At 30.3% G+C, this 21293-nt stretch overlaps 2 protein-coding genes and 1 long non-coding RNA gene across 4 annotated transcripts; 1 reads left to right on the top strand and 2 right to left on the bottom strand.

Annotated features, from left to right (window-relative positions):
* Nucleotides 1-631: 631 nt before the first annotated feature.
* LOC123909340 lies at nt 632-4648 on the bottom strand. Its single transcript, XR_006809867.1, has 7 exons — nt 4380-4648; nt 4246-4292; nt 4010-4058; nt 3565-3619; nt 2329-3486; nt 1600-1674; nt 632-1104 (listed from the first exon to the last, which is right to left on the bottom strand). It is a non-coding gene; the product is annotated as an uncharacterized LOC123909340 (long non-coding RNA).
* An 8867-nt stretch (nt 4649-13515) lies between these two features.
* LOC123909338 (stearoyl-[acyl-carrier-protein] 9-desaturase 6, chloroplastic-like) lies at nt 13516-16401 on the top strand. The gene is made up of 2 exons (XM_045960169.1): nt 13516-14125; nt 15706-16401. Exons 1-2 carry the CDS (start codon nt 13568-13570, stop codon nt 16261-16263), a joined length of 1116 nt encoding a protein of 371 aa, XP_045816125.1. The 5' UTR covers nt 13516-13567; the 3' UTR covers nt 16264-16401.
* Nucleotides 16402-16785: 384 nt separating this feature from the next.
* On the bottom strand, nt 16786-20058 carry LOC123909341 (alcohol dehydrogenase 1). 2 transcript variants are annotated; one of them, XM_045960171.1, is made up of 10 exons: nt 19707-20058; nt 19231-19367; nt 18592-18638; nt 18182-18507; nt 18010-18092; nt 17823-17898; nt 17650-17711; nt 17456-17551; nt 17206-17367; nt 16786-17093 (listed from the first exon to the last, which is right to left on the bottom strand). In XM_045960171.1, exons 1-10 carry the CDS (start codon nt 19741-19743, stop codon nt 16977-16979), a joined length of 1143 nt encoding a protein of 380 aa, XP_045816127.1. In that variant the 5' UTR covers nt 19744-20058; the 3' UTR covers nt 16786-16976. The 2 variants fall into 2 exon arrangements, with proteins under 2 accessions (XP_045816127.1, XP_045816126.1); XM_045960170.1 differs by having other exon boundaries at nt 17650-17898; nt 19707-19869.
* Between the last annotated feature and the right edge of the window lie 1235 nt (nt 20059-21293).

Consider the following 21293-nt stretch of genomic DNA (forward strand, 5'->3'; position numbering starts at 1 on the left):
CATTAGAGCCAGGTTACCATTGCTTACCTGCTCTCTTAAGTAATGGAACCTTATCCTCCACAAGAATTGAATGATTGTAGTCTTCCTCCTCTGTGAAGTGAATGGAAATGAAACTATCTACCATGTCATATATTATTGATAATATCAATTTTAGACCAGTTTCGCCGCAAATAATTTTCTTCCCCGAAAAATTGACAATCAATGTCTTTTTCTATGGTTGTGCCCATTGATCCCATTATTTATCTATCATCAAGTGGGATAACGAGACCATTATCCCACATATTCCTGAACTTCTTTTGAGATTATCATACACGTCTTCAACAAATACATTGAACAACTTTGCCTTATATGAGATTGAGTCGTTGGTCTTCTCTTCATCTTCAGTTGAGATCATGATTGCCATTGCATTTTCGTTTGCCCTAGCAGAGCTAATCATAACGTTTTTCTTAATACTCTAAATATATATATCCTTTATTAATATCACAACTTTACATTGTATTAAAATATTAAAAAATAAACATTGTTTAATATAAATGACACTGTTATGAATAATATGTAATGAATGTTCATTATTGTGTAGGTTTTCTTGTCCCCTAATTGTGTCCTATAAACTAGTTAGGGCACCCGTGCAACGCACGGGGACACAAATACCTTATATGATTAAATAATGACATAAGATTTTTTAAATATAACAATTAGACAAATGTTAATTAACACAATACAACCATATAATAAGGAAAATATAATAAAGGTTACATAAAATCATATAGCTCCCGTGCGTTTTTTACAGATATAATCTTATGTCATTATTTATGCTAAAACTTTGATTATATTACTTTGTTGTATTATAAAGATCGAATTTGTAAGTGAAAATTAATGTAATTAGATGAGATGCAACCATTTTATCATTAAAATTGGAATTCTTAAGTTGCAATCAATCTAATTTGGTAAGATTGAATCCATAATACATAGAAGTTAGAATTACTAAATTGTAGTTAGTCTAATTAAGTGAGAAATATTGAAAGCTTGATATTGAAAGTTATTCCCATATTTCCCTTCAGCTTGTATCCACTTTAACCAATAGATCCTGAAAGACATCAACAACTGTTGAACCTCGCAAAAGTTTTAGAAACAAAATCAGATTGACAAATTTACAAAGTAAAAGGAAACATTAAATTAGGCACAATGAGTCTGAAATTTTGCAAGTTTCAGATCAATGCTTATACGATTGAATCAAAATTTCAAAATACATAAACATGATCGTGACTAAAATAATTAAAAGAATGGTATCTTGGGAAAAAGATAAAATGAATATGGTAGTCATTGTAAACTTAAGGAGCTGATTCAAAATGAGACTATGGCTTCAACGCATCTAATCTAACCCGGAGCATGGAGTTAAAGTAGAAAAACCATTCAAATATTATAAATTATTATTCAAGCAGATTCAAACGCATGTTTGAAATTAGAAATATCAATCAATTTCTATATAACACTATACAACTTCACATGTAACACATTGAACTGGAAAATTAAAACTTTAAATTAAAACACATAGAAGCTATATATAAGTTGTGTTTAAGACATAGTAAATAAGCTTACTTAATATAATAATCATGAGGCATGAAAACTTCATTTAGAGGACCAAAGTAGCCAATAGTCTACAAATCTTTTGGCCTGCAAAGTGCAAATAGATTATTACAGTTGATTTCATACAGGTTATGCAAAAATATAAATAAATCATTAAAAAAAATATGAAGAAGAAGACACCATTTTTATAAATACCTGAAAGTTGGTGATGTAAAAGCTAACAAATTATCTATTTTCACTAAATCTTTCACTAATCCTACATAAACATGGTGTCTTCTTAAAATGCCTTCTTCTTTGAATCCAAGACAAAACTCTACATCTCGTACTATCCGTTCTTTTATGTGTGCATAATATATAGTATGAAGTATAAAACAAACAACAAAACAATGATAAGATGTGCCTGCATCTTTTTTAGTTCATTCAAAAAATTGAAACACCCCATATAATAATCACAGAAAAAATGACAATTCTTCATCCACTTCATAATTATACTATTCAATCATATAAATAGCAAAGTCTCATTGCAACTCAAGCGTGTCACACAATGTCATATTAGACCCTACACCAAAGAACATATTCAATATTAAAATATATGAACAATTTAGCACTGCCCTGTTTTCTTGGTGTTCAGATTTTCTTTTTCTTCCCATTATAGGATGGTGATAATAAAAAACTAAATATATAGAGCCTCTCATCATCTAAAATATGCAGGCATAAATAAATCATGTACTCTGTATAGACCTGAATAACATTTATAATTTGCTTGGTTGCCCATCCAAATAAACTTGTGCCAATTAGGAAAGAGACCAGTGTTATCTTTTGTAAATTACTTGATAAAACATGAAAATAGAAACAATTAAGAAACTAAGATGATCGGAAGAAACCATCTAACTATCATAGAGTAGCAAAGCAAATCCCTTTTTGCCATTAAAGAGAAGAGTCCGTTTATTCTTTACCGAAACCTAAGAAGCATAAAACAGGTAAAACTATATTGCCATATTGTCTCTCTAGACTTTCCTCTTGAACTCCTTACTTGTGTCATTAGCTTTGTCCATACAAACAACACCAGTAGACAACTACATATTAGGATGATTAGGTATCCCTCTAAAGGTTAATCCACGATGTAGGTTAAGTGATAAATAAATATCAGTTCTGAACAGAAAATCACAATGAGCAATAAAAATGAGTCTTAAGGCATTCTATAAATATCAGTTATGGTTACTTGCTAGTGGAACCCAAAGCATTATGGTAGTGTTACTAACACAAACTTTTGAAGTTCTGACATATGGTAAGTAGTTAGATGAGTGACCATTGTAATGTATTCAATTGAATGTTGGTGATCCTAAAGAGCTTTGTGTAAATTTTTTGTCCCTTGGCTTATCCATCAATAATCAAAACAACTATTATAACATGATCATGATCTTTCAAAAAAAAAGTACATGAAATACAGTAGAAGCTAATAATCACAACAGCTCATTCGACAAAAAAGACTAACCTAACAATTTTTTTTTAACAGCGCTAACCTAACAAATTGCAAATTCAACAAAAAATAGATAGAATGCCTACAATCACAGCCACTATGAGCATAAGTTATCCACCGTGAACAGTGAATCAGGAAGTAATGAAAAAAGAGCATAAAGCATCCATTATTTTTATTCTAATCCTTATTTTGTTCATTCTATATAGGTAATAATGATCACACTAAGAGTAATTGACAATTCTATAAAAAATCAAAGCAATGTGAATTTGAATTTGATAGCAATAATTAAATCACCTTTGAAAAGACATAATAAAAATGGATGCCATAGTGAGCAACATAAGGGAAAGCTTACCATCCTTTCTGCCGAATGCATTCTTGCACCTTTCACATTTGCAGCTAATGGAGCAAACAACACCCCCCTTTAAAAGAAAACTACCATAAGTAATTCATATTATAACTGAAAGTGGAGGTGTACATCATATAATAAGAATCAGTACCTGATAGCATTCACAATATTTCTTTAGGCAGCTTGATTTCTTGCGGTTGCACCCTCTTTTATGGCGTGCCAAAAAAGAATATCACACAGATTAATACATATCATGAAATTTACAGATATGATTTCATATAAAAGCACAAAAAAAAAGACCACAAAGTCATCCATTTTTCATATTGAGACATTTCATCAAACATTTTGAGTGCTCACTTTCACAATAAAAAATTAAATCTATCTAATCAGTATTTTTCAAATACAATAAAGCTATGTATCTAACCAACTCTCACTAAAATAAGGAATTCAAAGAATGACGATAAATCTTTCTATCTAATCAAAATAAAAGTCATTAAAAGTATCACAATATAATTGATGAAGTTATACTGTGACGGAGGCATCACATTGAAGAAATTGTAGAAATATAGTAAATAGCTATAGCTGTGAAAATATACCTTTAAACCCCATTTCTCTTCAAAGCAACAATGAAACCTAGAGGAGAACCTGAAAGTAAGAAAAAATGAGAGATAAATGCAAAAATCAGAAATAAAAATTGAAATCGAAAAACAAATTAAGTAAATAATAAAATAGTGTGAAATCAAATTAAGTAAAGAACAATGGTGAAAACACAGAAAACATTAAACAGAACAATGGTGAAACCCATGAAATCCAAAGCCAAGAAAAACAATACATGTGTGCTGTGCTTCATTGATCTTTGTCATTGCTACTTTTGTGAATCTGAACAAACAATAACATTACAAAAACATAAAATCAGAATATGAATGAAATCATGAAATAAGGAAGGATTGAGAAGCAAGTTAAAACCTTTCTACTTTACAAAGTTGAAGAAGTCACACTCTAATTTGTTATTCGATCTATCATGCTCTTTTCCTTTTATGTGAAGCTGAGAAGGAGGCGAGAGGGGTTTCAAGAAAACCGAAAGAAGAGAGAGCGAGAGATCTGAAGAGGGAATAACTGAAATGAAACCCATGAATTTGAAATTTGAAATTGATTCCACAAAAAAACTATGTCTGATGTAGAGTTTTTCACCAAAATGGTGTTTTTGGGAAGGTGTAAAAGAAAAGAAAATAATGTCTTAGTCAAAAGAAGTAAACCAACCTGATTAAAGAAAAGGACGGGTCAACATATTGTCTCCAGGACAGCTGTTTTTTGTTTGGCCTCAAAGCTTTTCCTCCAGACGGACTGGGCTGGGCCGGATAGCATTGGACTGTCATTTGTTGGCCCATTTCGTAAAGAAACTGAAGGAGGGAATAACATTTCAAAATTTGGCTAAAAGCAGTATGTTTTTTGTCTATTTGTCCAGCTCAATTTCGCTCTGCAGCTCAGTGAGAAGGACACGTGGCAAAAATTACCTTATATCTGTGTTCAATGTGTGTAGTTAGAATGATAGGACCTCTTTGTTACAATGTAATACACACCTTGAATAGAATAATACAATAGTCTATTCTCTCTTCTCTTTCTCTCCTTCATCTATTCTTCCATATTATTGTTCATGCTTAGAAATTGTTCATAACACGTTATCAGCACGATAGTCTCTCCCCTTTCAAGAAAGGTATAGCAACAAAGGGAAGTGACAATTTTATTTTATGTATGATTTTTTTTATTCTATTCTTTCAGATAATTTTTTGTCTTCTTGTTTTTTTTATATTGATTCACAAACCTTCGATCCAGAAGTATCGTGGTTAAATTTTTGAAATATGAATCCTGAAGATTCATAGTGTGATAAATTTTAAAATATGAATCCTGAAGATTCATATTATGATGAAATTTTAAAATATGAATCCTGAAGATTCATGGTGTGATAAATTTTAAAATATGAATCCTGAAGATTCATAGTATGATGAAATTTTAAAATATGAATCCTGAAGATTCATAGATATAAGTAAAATGAACATCAATCCCTGAAGGATTGGATAAATAACTGATTGAATATATATTTGATCCGTTATACAGTTCTTAAACAATTTTAAAATCAATTTGTATTACCCACGAATTCCTGAAGAATTCATTACAGATACATCTTTGAAGGATTGTACAATTAGATATATTATAATATAACGAAGAATATGGATTATTCTTATGAGGATTGCATAAAGGATTATTCTTACATTATAACAATATTATATAGTTCCTGAAGAACTTAAAAGAAAAATCAAATTATTTCTTAAGAATTCCAGAAGAATTCAATATACATATGCATCCCTAAAGGATAGTTTTACCAATTTTTATAAAATTTTGGCAATTTACAATTTTCAATGGATTTATTTATTTATTTCTATATTGTACAAAACATAAAAAATGTATATCATATGCCAATTTTGTTATCAATACGTTATATGCCAATTTATTTTTATTTTTTCAATAAGTTACTAATTAATCTTATTCATAACATAGGTTACATTATAATTATTATTAAGTTACTATTTAATTTGCATTATAAATTTTCAGTACGTTACATTACATTAGTATTAATAAAAAATAATTGGAATTAATTTTTTTTATTTGACTATGTTTTTTCTTTTAATTTTTTTTTTTATTTGCTTAATTTTATTATTTGATGATAGTATATATCAATGATAAATGAATGAAAAATCATTCCCAGAAGTGAATGAAGTCCAACCCATTGATGTTACTCCATTCCCGGAAGTGAATGTAGCAACACACGATTACCATGGACAAAATTGTGGCCATCGTTGAGGTAATAGTCATGACCGTGTTAATTTTAAAAGCTCGGCTTCTCGCTAGAATTGAAAGAAAAAAAAAGGAAAAGTAGACAAATTAGCAAAACTAATGAAAATATATGTGATATTAGCTAGTTCCCGAAGAACTAATTAAAGAATAAAAAGGGAAAACCTTAATATTGAAGCATCTTTGAATGATTGCTCAAAGAATAAAATTTTCTTGAAGAAATTATGAAGATTATTATGATCATTATATGAAGATCACTTGTGATATAGTTCTTGAAAAGCTAAAGCTTTAATATTAGCGCATCTTTGATGGATTGCTCAAAGAATATGGATTTTCTTAACCAATATTATGAAAGATTGTAAAATTGTGTTTTTCTCTAGCCATTCTGAATAGAGATTTGTTGTTGAGTTCATGAAGAACTAATTTTTGTTTACAACATGATTAAAGTCCATATGATCTATTTGATCTTAGTATAAATTGGACCAAAATTAAAAGAACAATTATGTATGTCTCTTGAATATGCTCCTGAAGTAGCAAACTTATGAAAATAATTTCAAAAAAAAAAAATATTTGATTAATCATATTTTAGATTGGTACAATTTCAATAATTATCAATTGAAATGTGAAAGTTTTTACATGATAATTCGACTTTATTTCTCGATGTACAACTTAGTAAGATCTCAATCTATCTATTTTATATTTTACTATGAGGTAGACGATTATTATTCCCTATGAAATATATGCCTAAGAAAAAAAGTTACATTTAGCTTTTTATACATTAAACTTTGAATTTATTTTATGGTGATTATGTTTTCTTAAGCTTTGAATACAATTATTTTCTTAATTACTTATAATTATAATTCGGTTACAGTTTGTAAATATAAACTGATTTTAATTATTCTGGTTACATATTTAAATGAATTGATTGATTTTAATTTTAAAATCTTTTAATTGTTACTATATTTTAATTTCTAATTCTACTGAAATTCACATAAAAAAAAAAAATTTGTTATACTTTATTTTTACTCTTTTAATTCTCATACAAATAAATTATTACTATTTTTTATTGGGTTCCACCGAAAAGATTTTTTGTAGAAACATATTTGTTTAGCTTGAAAATATACTATTCATGAAAAATTAAATTTTATATTCGGTAGTACGAAAATTATTGAAGACTCCAGAAGAGTCAATGCATTGTTATATCGAGAAACAAAGTTGCACTTTGCTAATGTATTTTATATTTTAAGTCTTAAAGAAATTTGTTACCGAAGGATATTCACATAAATGAATATCATATTGAAACAAGAAACGACGGAGATATTTTATCTCTATATTACGAGACATATTATCAACTTTTATCTCTAGTTTGTGGTGTACTTATGATATTAGTGCAACTTAAGCACATGTTTAAGTAAACCAGAAGTTTACAATTTAAATGATATTAAGTTTGTAATTGGCAAGATCGGATGGGTCATCCCGAATCTATTATGATGTGAAATATAAAATAATTTTATATGAATTGAAGGGCCTGAAGTTTCTTCAATCTAATAATTTTTATGTGTTACTAGTTCCCGAAGGAAGTTGATAAATTAAGTAAATGAGCATCTTTTATTTTTTAGAATATATATAAGGTGAAATATTTGTAAATCAATACACCGATCATGTGGACTGATTAGATTCCTAAAATTTTAATTGATGCATCAACTAAATGGTCACATGTATGTTTGTTATAAACTCACAACCAGAAGTTTGTGAGATTATTTTTAAGAGATCGTTTTATATATATTATTCTAGAAAATATTTGATAAATATCATATGTTAATTGAAATTTATACCAAACATCTTGTGAAATATGTTCATACAAACAAAAATAATGGACCTGAAGATTCATTCTAAGTTATAGTTGGGAACACTCAAACATGTATGTTGAGATATTGAATAGTATCATGCCAACAAATTATTATATACATAAGCTCTCCCCTAATTTATTTGAATTTTAGTTTATAAACCTATTTTCCCATATAAACATTTTTGGATGTGTTGGGTACGTCTCAATTGCTCCAATATAATGCATTTAAATGGGTAGTAAAAGAATATTGGGAAAATAATTTTTATATGAATCTCCAAAGTGAGCCAATAATTGGAGATTTTTTTACTTATGGGCTGATTATCAATTGGTGAATTAGTTTTCCCAATATTAGGGGGAGATAATAAGCAGCTAAAAATATGAACTAGAAGTTCAATTGAAATGTTTTGAAATAAATTAATAATTGTTATTTTGATCCTCTTAGAAATCAATATGAACCAGAAGTTCAAAAGATAACTCATTTGCAAAGTTTATGAAATCAATCAACAGCTGCTAATGCTCCAATAAAAATGAATGTCCCTGTTGGACAATCTAATATTGCAAATGATTCCTAACCACGCGTGAAGCATGGTAAGCAAATCGGTTCCAAAGATAAAAATCCTCAAATAAGAAAATGAGCTAAAAACAAAGATGACCCGAGTGAGGATATAAAAATAGTATTTGACATAATTAATTTTCCAGTTCCAGAAGAACTTATCAGGTACCTGTAATTTACGAAAATATAGAGATCTCGACAAACTATGTCATGAATGGAATACGATGGAACCGAGATGAAGTCAACGTTGACAATATTTTTGCACATAATAAAGCGCTATATATGTGATAAATGACAATGAGGATCATAAATCAAAGTCTATTAAGGATTATAGACAATGAAATGATTGACTAAATAAGATAGACGCAGTGCTAATTTAGAGAAGAGTATAATAAAGAAGATATAACAGATTTTTCTACAGAGTCAACTTTTAGTAAAACTTTGGAGCAGCTAGTACATAAGATTATTTGATTTTTCATCTCATGTATAATAATTGTCTTTATGAGGGGGAGATATAAATATGTTCTGCACTCTTTTTCCCTTCACCGTGGTTTTGTCCCACTGGGTTTTCCTGGTAAGGTTTTTAATGAGACAGTTCACACACAAATGATGATGTACTCTTTTTCCTTCACTAGGGTTTTTTTTAGAGAAAGAATATCCTTCATGGACATTCAAGGGGGAGTGTTATGAATAATATGTAATGAATGTCCATTATTGTGTAGGTTTTCTTGTCCCCTAATTGTGTCCTATAAATAGGACCTCTTTGTTACAATGTAATACACACCTTGAATAGAATAATACAATAGTCTATTCTCTCTTCTCTTTCTCTCCTTCATCTATTCTTCCATATTATTGATCATGCTTAGAAATTGTTCATAACAGACACATATTTTTCGAAGAAATTTATTATTTTAATTTCAACATTGTTCAGTAGAAATTACACGGAGGGAGGGAGTAGCTGTAGAATTCTCTATAGTCCGCATGTCAAAATTCAATACTCTACCAGCTTTCTTTTTTTACAATCAATATTCTAACAGCCACGTGTCCTAGTTACAGACTAAATTTAAAATGTTTGGTTGAAAATATGAGATTGTAATCAATACTGCGGATAACTACTACAAGATAAATAAAAGAGATAAGGGTTATGCTGACATGAAAAGATAAATTTCAATGCTTAAAAAAAACATAGATAAATTTCAATATAATTTTGATGAGACTTATTGTACCCTTGATACTTTAGATATATTTATCCGACAACTGATTAGAACAAATTAAATCATATAAGGCTCGTTTGGTGCGCAAGATAAGATAGTGACAGGATAGGATATACAACATGATAATGATTGGATATGATATCAGCATGATAACAATTATCTTCTGTTATCCTATTCTGTATTTGGTGCACACAGGATAACAAACATGATAACTATTATATCATATATTTAATACATACTTGCTCATAACAATATGATAAAATACACAACATAATTAAAAGACAAAATTACCCTTGTAAAATAATTGTTATTTTTAAAAAATTATATTGCAATACTTTGAATTTTATAAATAAAAATATAAATAAGTAATCAAATACTTTATAAAATTTTAAATAAAAATCATGAGAAAATAAACAAATTAAATTTTTTATATGAATCATGACAAATAAATAACTCAATTATACATGTTAGATAAGCTAAATAAATATATGATATATCTCATATGTAATAATAAAACTACCATTACAAAAGAATCATATTTAATTTGTTATAAAATTTAAATTAATATCACTTTTTTTTCAATTTACCATTGCAAAAGAATTATATTTAATTTGCTATAAAACTTAAATTAATATCACTTTTTTTTCAATTTTTTAATAATTATTTTACTTTAAAATATTGTAATTTTAGTAGAATTTTGGTTTTTCAGATTATATAAATTACAAAATTACCCTTACGAGAAAATTGTTTATATATTTAAAAATTAATTATTTTATTTTAAATTTAATATCAAATTATTTTATTATTTATATTTTTTATTTATTAAATAATTAATTATTTAATTATTTATATTTAATTATTTTATTATTTATATTTGTTATTTTATTATTTATATTTTACTATTTTTTATTTTTTATTTTCTTATCCTATCCTGCTGATAACCCAGCTCAAACTCAGGATAAAAATTTTAACTAGAGAGACAGGATAGGATAAGTTTCAGGATTAACTTATCATATCCTACTGTCGCACCAAACGCTGAATTGAGACAGGATATGATATCATATCTTGTCTCTTATCCTGCGCACTAAACGGGCCTAAGTAGATTTACATGTGGCACTCACAACTAAGGTATCGATTGGTCTAACTTTTTTTCCTTTTCTTTTTCCTTAGAAGTAAGAAGCTACGCCAAACAACAACTTTTAAAAGCTCTACTAAAAAGAAGAAAAAAAATAGCTTCTACATTTTTTTAAAAAATTAATAATATATTATCAAACATATCTTTTAACCCTATTATAATAATAAAAAAATAATTTTTTTTAAAAAAAATTAAAATTTACCAAACAACTTTAATTTTAGTTTTAAAGCTATTATTTCTGGCTTTATAATTAAAATAGTTTCTACGCCTAAAAAATGTTGGGTCAAACAGTACCTAATTGTAAAAAACTTTTATTTCACATATATATGACTTTCATTACTTGTTGGATAAATACTCCCAAATTATCAAATGGTAGTTTGAAAAACCTATAATTTTACTAAATTTGATTTCATTAACTAGGATTAGTTAGCATTTTTTTATAATAAAATAAGGGTTTTGCTAAACAGTGCCCCCGGGGCACTCTTTAAGCATTCTATTTAAAGAAATAATTTACTCAAAAAGTGGAACATTTCAATTTTCGAGGTGTTGACTTCACACATTTTCATAAAATTTTGACAAAAACTTACTATTTAAGATGCTTAAAGAGTGCTCCGGGGACACTGTTTAGCATTTTCCATAAAATAAAAACCAGATCAGCTGAAAACAAACATGCGGGGTCAGCAAAAATAATTGATCCAGTCAATTATTTTTATTTTTTTTTCAGGAAATCCAACCAATTTTATATTAAAGTTAAAAATGGACCACATAAAGTTAAATACTTAATTGCATATTTGGTCCTTTATCTTTATTTTAAGTTTGAAGTTGGTCCCTTATCTTTTAAAAATTTCAAATTGGTCCCTTATCTTTTTTTCTGTTTAATAAGTTTGTCCCTCCCATCAACTTTTTGACTAACGCCGTTAAATGTGGACAAGTGGCAAACGGAAAGCGCACTACAAGAAATTTAACTTATAGCCGTTGCTATAAGTAAAATTTCTTGTGGTGTGTTTTCTGTTTACCACGTGTCCGCATCTAACGACGTTAGTCAAAAAATCGACGGAAGGGACTAACTTATTAAACGGAAGAAAAGATAAGGGACCAATTTGAAACTTTTAAAAGATAAGGGACCAACTTGAAATCTAAAATAAAGATAAGGGACCAAATATACAATTAAAGCAAAGTTAAACAATTATGCCTCTGTCATACTATTGGTTAGTCCATCGAGTGGATAAAAGTGGCGCCCAACACCAAGAGTTACTGGGTTAAACTTTTGGTGTGCACATTTTTTGTATTTTTTCCTTTATTTTTTTTTTTTTAAAGAAAATCAATTATTTGGTGAAAAAATTTTGTTTCAAGTCATTAACAAGAACATTTTTCGAAAAAAAACAAATTATTACATGCATTTATTTTATTTTCGAATATGAAAGATTAAAGTTAAACATGTCAAAGTGCAAAACTGCAAATGATATTTTACTCAGATCCATATACAAATTGAACAAATTAAATTTCACCTCTTTATTTTTTTTTATCATACAGTGTAATGACTAGAAATTGTACACTTAAAAGGAATAACTGAAATGATCAAAGCTCGAACTTTATCTCCTGCATTTATAATACAATGTCTCTGCCAACTATACTAAGCTTACGGAACATCTCTTAATAATTAGACTTTAAACAATATGCAAGTTAATTTAACCTATGTCTTTTTTTTTTTTTACGCAAATTTACCCTATGTCTAGAACTTCAGAATTATGAAATATAAATCAATTTTTTTTTAATAAAATTACAATTTGCTTACCTTTTTTTTTTCTTCATATATACTATAATTTTCGTCATAGAATTTCTTTATTCTAGCATGATTTATGTAATACTACATAAATATAAATTAAAATACAGTTTAATGGACATGATACGTCATATAAAATATTTTTACACGAACGTCCAATAGAAATTAACTATTCTTTTACATCATATCGTGTTGTGCAATAATTTGGCATAATACATGATTGATATTGAATAACAATGTAAAAATAGTTTACACCATGGTGCATGTCACATTTTTTCATTAAAATAGCACCTAATAAGCATATAAAAAACCACAAAAATATTGTAAATAAATTTGTCTAAGATTATTTAATAAAATTCAAATAAAATCATTTGGTAATGAAAAATGCATTACATCCTAAAAAAATATAGTAAAACACATGATTTTACGAAGTTATATATTATCACTGACAATAATTTATGAAGGTGGGTGCACGTCCAACGGCCTAGCTTTAATAGAAGTCTGAGCAACAATCTTTGTCTATACTATTGATAGTTACGTACATACACCCTCCGAGATAATATATAAGCAAAATTTAATTTTTTAGGTTCATATTTAATGTATTTGTCCTATAATATAGACCAGATACATTAAATATGGAATGAACCTAGAAAAGTGACTTTTAGTTATATATTGTTACGGAGGGAGTATTTTTTACTTTATATAAACGGTGGCATAGTTCCCTAGTTTCTACAATTTTATCTATCTAAGAAACAAGAGAATATCAAACAATGATGATGGCAATATGCACCCAATTAAGAGCACCACCACATGCATGGACACCAACAAAAAGCCACTTAAAGTCCCCATCCAAACCACTCCTAAAAGCCCAAAAGACACAATCATTGTCTCCTGAGAAGAAAGAAATTTTCAAGTCATTAGAGAGTTGGGTATCACAAAATGTCCTGCCACTAGCCAAACCTGTGGAGAAATGCTGGCAACCACATGATTTGTTGCCAAACTCATCGTTGTCAACCGATGAGTTCATCGATCAAGTGAAGCTCTTAAGGGATCAAACGGCTGAACTTCCTGACGATTATCTGGTAGTTTTGGTGGGTGACATGATCACTGAGGAAGCATTGCCTACATACCAATCATGGTTAAATAGGCTGGATGGGGTTGCGGACGAGACTGGTTCAAGCCACAATCCATGGGCCGTATGGACACGCTCTTGGACTGCCGAGGAGAATAGGCATGGAGACTTGCTTAAAACATATCTCTACCTTTCGGGTCGAGTTGATATGTTCATGGTCGAGAAGACTATCCAATACTTGATTCAAGCTGGCATGGTGATACACTTAACACACATTTATATATTATGGAACATGCACAAGCACAACACAACTTTTACAATAACTTGATTATCAAGTTGATCGATTCACATAAATTATTTAGACTTTTTTGCATATACATTTAATTGGGATTGGTTATTATACATAAGCTATCCTTATGCACCATGCATAAGTTACTTAGTGCACCCCCAAATTACTTGTGCACCCCCCAAATTACTAGCACACCCCCAAATTTCTCATGCACCCCCCAAATTACTTGTGCACCCCCAAATTTCTCATGCACCCCCAAATTTCTCATGCACCCCCAAAATTTCTCGCACACCCCCAATATGACTTTTGCCCCCCAATTTTATTTTTTTGGTCCCCTCCACATTTCTAGCCTAAACCATTTTGTTGTGGGAATGATTTCAGAGATATGCACTCCAAAACCATTAAGTGTATAAGATGGTTTTAGAGTACAACCCTATAATTAGAATACAAACAATAATTGTGATTTGAAACCATTTAACCAACATAATGGTTTCCAGAATTTTTAAAACCATATAAACACACATAAAACCATTTTACAATACAAATGGTTTCAGTGTATAACTATCTGAAACCATTTAACCAACATAATGGTTTCCAGAATTTTTAAAACCATAAAAACACACATAAAACCATTTTACAATACAAATGGTTTTAGTGTATAACTATCTGAAACCATTTAACTGGTTTTAAATAATGTTTATAATTGTACCAAAAAAAAACAATTATGATTCTAATTATAGGTTGTACTTCAAAACCATCTTATGCACTTAATGGTTTTGGAGTGTATATTTTTGAAACCATTCCCACAGCAAAATGGTTTAGGCTTGAAATATGGGGGTTAAAAAAAAATTGGGCGCACAAGTCATCTGGGGGTGCGTGAAAAATTTTGGGGGGTGCGCTAGAAATTTGGGGGTGCGCGAGAAATTGGGGGGTGCATGAGAAATTTGGGGGTGCACGAGAAATTTGGGGGTGCGCGAGTAATTTGGGGGGTACGTGAGAAATTTGGGGTGTGTGAGTTGAGATTGGCTAGGATTATTACATGTGGATGCTCAATCTAATGGATGTTATTGACTTATGTACCATGCATAAGGATTACACTTATGTATAATAACTTCTCCCCATTTAATTATAGCCTATCATATAGGTCTGTTTGTTTGAGATTTTTTTAAAAAATAATCTATTGTTTTTTTAAAAAAGAAAATCTATTTTATAATTTTAATAGTGTTTGTTACAGATTCTTTAGAAAATCATTTTGTAAAACAAAATTATTTTTAATCCCAAATTCCTAATAGTTTTTCTAGAATCTATTTTTTTAAAATAAAAAAACTAAGAAACATAAGCGTAGGAGCTTCACATTAAAAATAGTGATTTTTATGATAGTAAACAAACGGAAATTAGCTTTAGATTTTTTTAAAAAAAATTTAAAAAAGAATCTGTAATTTTTTTCAAAACAAAATCATTTTTTTAAAGCTTAAACAACGCACCGTTATTTATGCACATGTTATTGTTAAACTCTTAAATATATTAATTGATTGTTTGTGGTGTAGGATATACAAACAGGAAACGATCCTTATAAGGCTTTTGTTTATGCATCCTTCCAAGAGCGAGCCACTTTTCTATCAGACGGTAGCATGGCCCGACTAGCTAAGGAGAGAGGTGATCCGGCGCTTGCACTCATATGTGGCACGATTGCCGCGGATGAGAAGCGTCACGAGATTGCATACGAGAGGATTGTGGAGAAGTTTCTCGAAGTGGACCCCACAGAGACAATGACAGCCATAGCAGAAATGTTGAGTAACAACATAACAATGCCTGGACACTTGATGTATGACGGACGAGACCCACACCTCTTCGGTCATTTCTCTGCGGTAGCACAACGTATCGGCGTGTATACGGTTAGTGACTACATTGATAGCTTGGAGTTCTTGATTGGACGGTGGAAATTGGAGAAGATAGAGGGTTTGACAAGCGAGGGAAAACATGCACAAGAGATCGTGTGTGGGCTTGCACCTAAGATTAGAAGACTCCAGGAGCGCGCTGATGAGCGAGTGAAAAAGATGAAGCCAAAATTTAGTTGGATCTTCAATAAAGAGATGACTCCATGAATTAGACATTAATTTAGAAAAGTACTATGAAAAAACAATGATTATGTATCACATAATCTCTCCCTACCCTAGTGTTTGCTTATCATGTACTTTTTAGAGTAATTAATATAAATAAATAAAACATTACTGTATTCCTTACACTTTGACTCTAAACACCAACCTGCAACCTTTATTTCTGCTAATTTTTCTGATAGTATATCATCTTTGAGGGCCAAATTTATAGTGCGCATAAATGAGACAAATTTTTCACCATGCACAAACTAATTTTCATCAATAGATCGATCAATAAATCTCACTATTAGATCAAATGTGATGTGAGATATTGATTCAATGTGAGACTTATTCATCCAATAGTAAAACAAGATTGCGCATAGGGAAAAACTTATCTCACTTGTGCATGAGTAATAAACAAAAGCCATCTTTGAGGCCCTATTAGTTCTTAATGTTTTTGTTTGGACTGTTTACCCATTTTGTTTCACCAAAAATAAAATAACTTCAAACACCACAAAAACAACAACAAAATTAACAAAATCCAAATCTAGCTTATCTTGTATTAAGACAATCCCAGCAGAGTACAATTCTTTACATACAAACTTCACAAATTCTCACAAGCTCAATAATCCAAAAGGGATTATTTATGAAATTTATTTATACATAACTAGATAGAGAATTGAGTCCCCCAATAGGGACTATTTCATCATTGTTTTACAGTTTTACTCCTCCATTCTGATGATACATCTAATGGACTCCCCTTTCAGCATGTAATCAAAAGCTTTGTTAATCTCTGAAAATGGGATTGAGTGAGTGATGAATTTCTCAAGCTCCAGCTCCTGCAATATCACAGTAACATCTCATTAGCAAGTAGCAACACAAATAACATATCATTATGCAATACTAAATAATTATCCTAAAAACCGCACGATTCAATATACATAAACTTACCCCTTTCATGTACTGCTCGACAACATTAGGAAGATCGGTTCGAGGCTTGTAGTTACCATAGAAGGTACCCTTAAGAGTCCTCTCATTCAAGAAATTCATTGGATGAGTTTTGAATGCATCGTCTTTGTTTGGAACTCCAACAAGTACAGCAACACCCCAACCCTAAGAAGAAAACATCAAGGTTCAACTTTAGTAAGGTTTATAATTGTTTAAACAACAAGTAAGAGCAAATGAATTTTGTTTTGCATACATCGTGGACACATTCGAATGCTGAGATCATGGCCTGGATGCTCCCGGTACATTCAACAGCACGATCCACACCTCCATCAGTCATTTCAGCAATTACCTGCACAAACAAACACCATTTTAATCCATAGAATCATACTTAAAATTCAAAATAAAAATATAATAAACTACTATATATTAATTTGTCAATGAACTAACCTGTTGAACAGGTTTGTCGTGATCTTTCGGGTTGACGAACTCATTAACCCCAAACTTCTTAGCTGCAAACATGAAAAGAATAAGAAACGCCATCAATAAATGAATATTCATTGAATTTATGCTGACCTCAATCTTAAAGCATTTGACGGAATAAGAAATCATCGTATTCGTACCTAATTCAAATCGGCTAGAAACTAAATCAACTCCAATGATTCGAGAAGCACCAGACATCCTTGCCCCTTCAGCAGCCTAAATTAAGGTTTAAAGCAAATATCGGGAGTTAATATTGGCTCATTTCATTTCAAATCGTAACTGCAATACACACGCGCGCACAAAGAGAAAGGTGAAAGAGTAACATACAGCAAGGCCAACAGCTCCAAGTCCAAAGATAGCAACAGAAGAACCAGGTTTTGGTTTTGCAACATTGACAGTAGCACCAAGACCTAAGAGCATAAATGAAAATTGAATTAGCAAAACATAATTTTTTTTTATTAATATCTTAACTCGAGTCAGGGAACTTCTATATATGTACCTGTGCATATTCCACAACTGAGAATACAAACTTTGTCAAGTGGTGCATCAGGGTTGATCTTTGCAACACATCCCGCATGAACGACAGTGTACTCGCTGAATGTAGAAGTGCCGACGAAATGGTGTACGGGTTGTCCCTTAATAGAGAATCTTGATTTGTTGTCATTGATCATGACACCTCTGTCTGTGTTGATCCTAAGAAGATTACACATGTTACTCTCTTCTGACTTACAATGTGGGCATTCCCCACACTCCCCTGTGAATACCGGCAGGGCATGGTCCCCTGGTTTCAGATTAGTCACACCCTCGCCTACACTCTCCACAATCCTGATTAACATCATACCAACATTATCAAAAACATGTATTCATATTACATAACACATTAGATAATCAAGAGTATATAAGACATACCCTCCAGCTTCATGACCAAATATACGAGGAAACAATGGAGTCTGACCCTGAAACAATGGAAAGCGAGAAAACGATATTAAATTGCTGCAATGCACAACACTGAAACCTTGGAAGGCAACAAATAAACAGTATTCAAATATGAATTTGGCTTAATTACAACCTTTTTTTTTAATCATATGTAATTATATTTGTTTGAATTAATTACACATGAACAAAAGGTAGACAGGTAACAAGCTTTGCAGTTAAATCTTTCTGTATAGGAAAACTCGATCTTTGAAAAACTACCTTCATAGACCTAGGCGACACAACATTACAACTTAGGTCCCTGAACTATATATGGATTTGTTTTTGAATATATAGTTCAGAACGAGTCGAGTGAATTCGACATTACATCTTGACCCAAGACTCATTTTTTTGTCAAATATGAGAATTCAAACTCAGACTTGACACACCAACATCCTTAAACTAACATTAAAGTCCCCAAATTTTTAAATAATTTATAATTAATCCCTAAATTTTTAAATAATTTATAATTAATCCCTAAATTTTAGGGATTCAACTACAAATTTCATTTTCTACTTTTGAAATTCAATTGTGGATGATGTGAAAGAGACAAATAGACACAAAATGTCTTTATACCTTAGCTTCCCAGAAGTAAACATCAGTGTGGCAAAGGGAGGTGAAGAGTATCTTAAGACGAACTTCACCGGCCTGCGGTGGCGCCACCTCTACTTCTTCAATCACAAGCGGCTTACCAGCCTCCCATGCAACAGCAGCTGCATACAATACATATTTCATAAATATCAACCAACAGATTCATTCATTTAACACTAAAAAACAAATGAACAGTAATAAGAAAAAAAATTCCAAAATGGACCCTTAGAAGATAGATCCTTAAAAAGCATAAGAATGGATCAATGATCAAAATGAAAATTATGAAAACATAATTTGGCTTTCACCACCGGTTTAATCTGGTTCAACAGTTCTGACATACATAGTTACAACTTACAACCCGATCATAGTTGCGGGGATCGAACCATGGTACACCCTATAAGTTCAGTGTCAATCATAACTATACCAAATGAAAACAGAATTTGTAATAGATAGATGATCACCTCTGCACTTGATGACCTGACCAGCAGTGTTTGACATGATAAACAGATGATGATGATGATGATGATGATGATGATGATGATGACTGAGTTCTTTGCTTTGGTTTTGTTTTGTTTTGTTAACTTTGTGTTTGTGTTTGGAAACAAGTAGGTGTGATTGATGTTTATTTATAGTAATGGAAAAAGAAAGGAAATCTTTTTTGCTAAATAAACATAGTACTTTTTTAAAATAAAAAATTATGAATACCACTTTGTTGGTTTTGTGTGTGTTACCGCTGTCGCTGTTGTTTTATTTCCAAGCGGCGCATTTCAGCTTTGACTTATTGCTAAGCTAAGTTACCGACAACAACTGTCTACTTAGCTGGTTTTGGAATATCTTCTTCTTATATGCTTTTGGTTTTGGAGTATTTGGATTTTGAATTATTGACCGTTAATTATTTTTAAAATAGATAGTTCCATGGATTAACTTTGTTGATTGAAAATAAATTTTAAAAAAATTATCTAAAAAGATTTGGATTAGATGTGGTAATTGCATCGTGCAATTATTCGTGTTAGACGTTTAATCTAGAATCAACAATTGAGATTGTTTTATTGAAAATTGTTAGTGTATACTCTAAATCGAATTATCTCAATTAAGATATTACATTCAAGTTGTTAATGAGTTTCATCAAATGATAGATTATTCGGGAAAATCTGAGACAATATTTCAACCTTTTTTTATACCATGATATTTGTACGTCATTAATCTCCATCGAAAAACATGTGAAGCACACAATGAAGGCTCTCCCTATTGGTGCAAGCACAAGAACACAAAAAATGAGCACGAGATAATAGATTCAATACTTGTGCATCAGTGAAGGGAATCCTAATTAAAAGACGAAATATTCCTATTATGTCAATGTCATATTAAATCAATGTTATTAGCTGTGAATTCAAACTTTTTCGTATTCTCTGTTTCTTCGAATGATATGATGGGCAATCATTTGCTTCATTGGTTTTAACGGTGGCAACAACAAAATCAGCTATTTGGTTAGTCATTTTTGTGATAACTTTCCGAGTTTGAAGGACTATTATTGTAAATTTTATTGAAGATGACTTCTAAAAGATTACCAAAATACAAAATTATCCGCGCAAGATGGGCGCATAACACTGAGGCGCACCAAGCACTTACTTCGCAAACAAGAAATGAACGCACTAAAAAACTGAAATTTAGAGAATGAAAGAGAGAAAGAGAACGGTTGTAATTCACTTATTCATTAGAGATTAAACACAAATGATTACAACACTATTTATAAGCAATGTCTTGTTAGCTAACTAAGTAAATATTAAAACTTTGTCAAAAAAAAAAAGAAGTAAATATTAAAACATTTCCAAAATTTCACCTATATTTCACATTTGCTCAATTTTAATTTTAAATATTTCGTATAATCTAGGGTACTCGTAATAGTTAAATAGCTAGATTTAAATATAATTTTGACCTCTCAAATTTTATAATTCCTTTAATTTAACCCTTATATTTTAATTGCTCGGTTTTAATTTTTGAATTTCAGATTTTTTACGGGTCGCTCCATTCTAGCTTTTCCAAAGAGT

This window comes from Trifolium pratense, linkage group LG2, assembly GCF_020283565.1.
Source record: "Trifolium pratense cultivar HEN17-A07 linkage group LG2, ARS_RC_1.1, whole genome shotgun sequence".
NCBI classification, from domain to species: domain Eukaryota; kingdom Viridiplantae; phylum Streptophyta; class Magnoliopsida; order Fabales; family Fabaceae; genus Trifolium; species Trifolium pratense.

Coding starts and splice junctions, on each gene's coding strand:
- LOC123909338 (XM_045960169.1), top strand. CDS start 13,568: ATGATGATGGCAATATGCACCCAATTAAGAGCACCACCACATGCATGG. Junction 14,126..15,705: donor ACTTGATTCAAGCTGGCATG/GTGATACACTTA, acceptor TTTGTGGTGTAG/GATATACAAACAGGAAACGA.
- LOC123909341 (XM_045960170.1), bottom strand. CDS start 19,743: ATGTCAAACACTGCTGGTCAGGTCATCAAGTGCAGAG. Junction 19,368..19,706: donor TCAGGTCATCAAGTGCAGAG/GTGATCATCTAT, acceptor TATTGTATGCAG/CTGCTGTTGCATGGGAGGCT. Junction 17,552..17,649: donor ACGACAAACCTGTTCAACAG/GTTAGTTCATTG, acceptor TTGTTTGTGCAG/GTAATTGCTGAAATGACTGA.